The sequence below is a fragment of the Miscanthus floridulus genome, chromosome 18 (assembly GCF_019320115.1).
Source record: "Miscanthus floridulus cultivar M001 chromosome 18, ASM1932011v1, whole genome shotgun sequence".
Classification (NCBI taxonomy): domain Eukaryota; kingdom Viridiplantae; phylum Streptophyta; class Magnoliopsida; order Poales; family Poaceae; genus Miscanthus; species Miscanthus floridulus.
In genome coordinates this window covers 40122033-40125077 of record NC_089597.1, presented here as the reverse complement: position 1 = coordinate 40125077, position 3045 = coordinate 40122033, and the positions used below count along the sequence as shown (strand labels likewise).

The following is a 3045-nucleotide window of genomic DNA, read 5'->3' as shown; positions in this document are numbered from 1 at the left end:
AAATATATTAAAAATATTAATATTTGTGATACCATATAAGCACCATTAGATTGATCATGTCATATATTTTCATAATAAACATATTTGGAGATACAATGCAGCAGAGATAACTAAATAACATTCATTAGAAATTGCGGCCTCACATCCACACAAGCTGACGCTTTCTTGTGAATAATAATAATAAAAAAATCGGCCGCATTCTGTATTCCTATTCCTACTACCTCACAGAGGACGCGCGGACGCCCTGTGCTCCACTCGTTCCGTCTCCTTTCCTGTTTCTCTTCCCATCGCCAGCTCTTCCTCGCGCATGGTTGGTAGTGCAGCTCCACCCTCGTTCCCCTTCTCTATCGGCAGCTCCTTGCGTTGCGTGGTCGGCTGTGGCGGCCGTGGTTGCTGACCGCGTGGGCGTCGCGCGGGCGGTTGCAGCGGCGTCGGCGGCCGCGGCGACTGTTGCAGCACCGTGGGTGGGCACAGGAGGTCTCGGCAGCGCACGCAAGGCGAAGTCGGGAAAATATGTAATGCTCTCGTACTCTCTAGAAACATGGCAGGGTGCAGGGGAAAATGTTTAAAGCTCTTGTACTCTCTACAAACATGGCTTGATCTGTGCAACCTTGTGAAGAGCTGAGTACGTGGCCTTCTGAAGAGCTGTACACGTGGCAAGATAATAAGCTAGCTTCAATGGTGCAACTTTCGTCTAGTAAAAGATATACTCCTTCGTCTCTGAATAATTCAATTTTTAGAATTGTTTTAACTCAAACTTTTCTATGTTTGACCAAATTTTAAGAAAAAAGTATAAATATTTATGGTACCAAATAATCATATTATAGAACTATGTTTTTTTTTGTATCTAATGATATTAATTTGGTGTCATAAATAAAAAAAAAGTTTGACTTTGAGACAAGTTTTTACTCAGGGATGTTGGTAAAATTTTGTATTGCAATGCTGCGGACAGTTTGTCTCCCCAATGTATGAATATTTTCATGCTTAAACTGCAAACGTAGCTAGCCATATACAACTTTCTCAGCATATAACAGAGTACGAAGTATAACACAATGGCGCAATGTTAACTGGTTTCAAGGCAATATTCTTTACATATACATCAGTGAACCGATCAATGGTCTTTCAAAAAAAACTAGACTGATCAATGCTCGATAAGCTTTCAAAAAAAACTAGACTGATCAATGCTCGATAAGCTTTGGTAGGGTTCAACACTCAACAGCATACAGATTACAACATCACGAGTACATCATACTGTGCGACAGAAAGTACAGCCGGATTACATAAACACTAATACATCAATCTATTGTAATAAATTTCCAATAGGTCTTGAGTATCTAGTCGATCTGCTACTCTGTTTTCAAGAAGAGCCCAAGTAGACTCTGCTAGATCTCCGTGGTGTGCTACTCTGCTTTCAAGAAGTGCCCAAGTAGACTCTGCACCGGGCAGCCACGACGAGCAGGAAAGCGCCGCTCCGAGGTGACAGCGTACTCCACCGGGGTGGTGATCCCTAGCTGCCTCAAGTGTCTCGGGTGTATCCAGTCGAAGATGGGCTTCGCCTTCGCGTTCCTCTCCATCTCTTCTAGCTTTTTGTAGGCTCTCTGCCTCTCGCGCTTCTTCTCAAAAGCTTTGGCATAGAAATGACCAACGGTGCCTTGTGCAGCCACAGCCCTCTCGCGCTTCTTCTCATAACCCTTGGCATAGAAATGACGAACAGTGCCTTGTGCAGCTGGTTGCGGCTTCGATGGCTCGGGATGGACGGCAGGAGCCAGGCTGCTTCTGACGCATTGGCCATTGGCAGATCCTGTACTGTTGACGGTTTCAGCAAACTTCTCTGCAGCCACAGGGGAGGTGCCGTGCTCTTCTTCTATCTCGCCATCTTCAAGTAATGAACTGTTGCTTCTTCGGCTGTTCTCGGTTTCAGCAAACTCCTCTGCAGCGATAGGACTGAGAACCTTGTGTGGCATTGCCATGGGAGAGGCGTCGGTCTTGGGAAGAACTTCAGGAGCCGGATTGCTTGTCACACACTCGTCGTCGGAGCCAGAGTCGCTGCTGTCGGAATCTGATGAATCGCTGCATGAAGATCCAGATGAACTGCCGCCGCTGGTGGATGATCCAGACGAACTGCTAGAGCTGCGGTTGCTGCTGGGGCTTTTTGCTGTTTCAACAAACTTGTGTGAATTGCGACACTGCAATGTTCTGTTGGTACTCCATCTCTGCATGGTCCTGAACAGTACGAAACGAGTTGCCGAGTCAAAGGACCACAAATATTGGGTTTCGAACGAAATCCAACGTCAACTAGCGCAAATACTGACTAACTTCAATTCGCAGCTGTCTCCCTCGGCTAGGAGCCTAGAACCTATAACTACTACAGTACCTCCTACAATCGATTTTCCACCAGGGATCTCGATTGATAAACCCAACTTTTTGAACGCAATTGATAAACCCAACTAGATTACACTTTGTAGTCTTTTGTTTTGTGCCATTAGGATACTTCCTCTGCCACAGAATAATCGTCATTCTAAGATTTAAATTATGTCCCCATAAAGATTGTCGTTATAGACTATGGTCTCACGATCCATTAGCCAAGTAGCATGCAGCCTTATCACTTTCAACTCATTTTTTTGCTCAAAATATGTGATCCCCTTCTTTGGCTGTCGTGGCGTCGCCTCCCCAGCCTATGCCTTCCTCTGTCGGTGCCCCTCGCCACCGCCCCTCCGGGACTCTACTTGTCGTCGCCTCCTCCACCGCACCTCCCCGTCCATCATCGCCTTCGTCGTCGCTACCTCCCGCCCGTCGACTCCTACAATGACGCTCTCATCTTCTCCACCAATCCCTCCCTCGTCTACGGCACCCCGCCGCGGATGGGGCCAGCGAGGAAGGATCCAGCCATGGGTGCGACATCGAGGAAGGATCCGAACATGGTGGGACTGCACAGAGGTCGCGGCGCGGTTACGAAGGTCGACGAGGAATGCTATTTTAAATTTAAATCAAGTCAACTTTTCAAGTTTGACTAAATTTATTGAAAGTAATATCAACAATTATGTC

The 3045-nt window shown here is 46.6% G+C and overlaps 1 protein-coding gene across 1 annotated transcript; it reads right to left on the bottom strand.

Annotated features, from left to right (window-relative positions):
• Positions 1 to 811: 811 nt before the first annotated feature.
• Positions 812 to 2471, bottom strand: LOC136519509 (uncharacterized). The gene is made up of 2 exons (XM_066512902.1): positions 1171 to 2471; positions 812 to 1132 (listed from the first exon to the last, which is right to left on the bottom strand). The coding sequence occupies exon 1, from the start codon at positions 2217 to 2219 to the stop codon at positions 1401 to 1403; it is 819 nt and encodes a 272-aa protein (XP_066368999.1). The 5' UTR covers positions 2220 to 2471; the 3' UTR covers positions 812 to 1132; positions 1171 to 1400.
• Between the last annotated feature and the right edge of the window lie 574 nt (positions 2472 to 3045).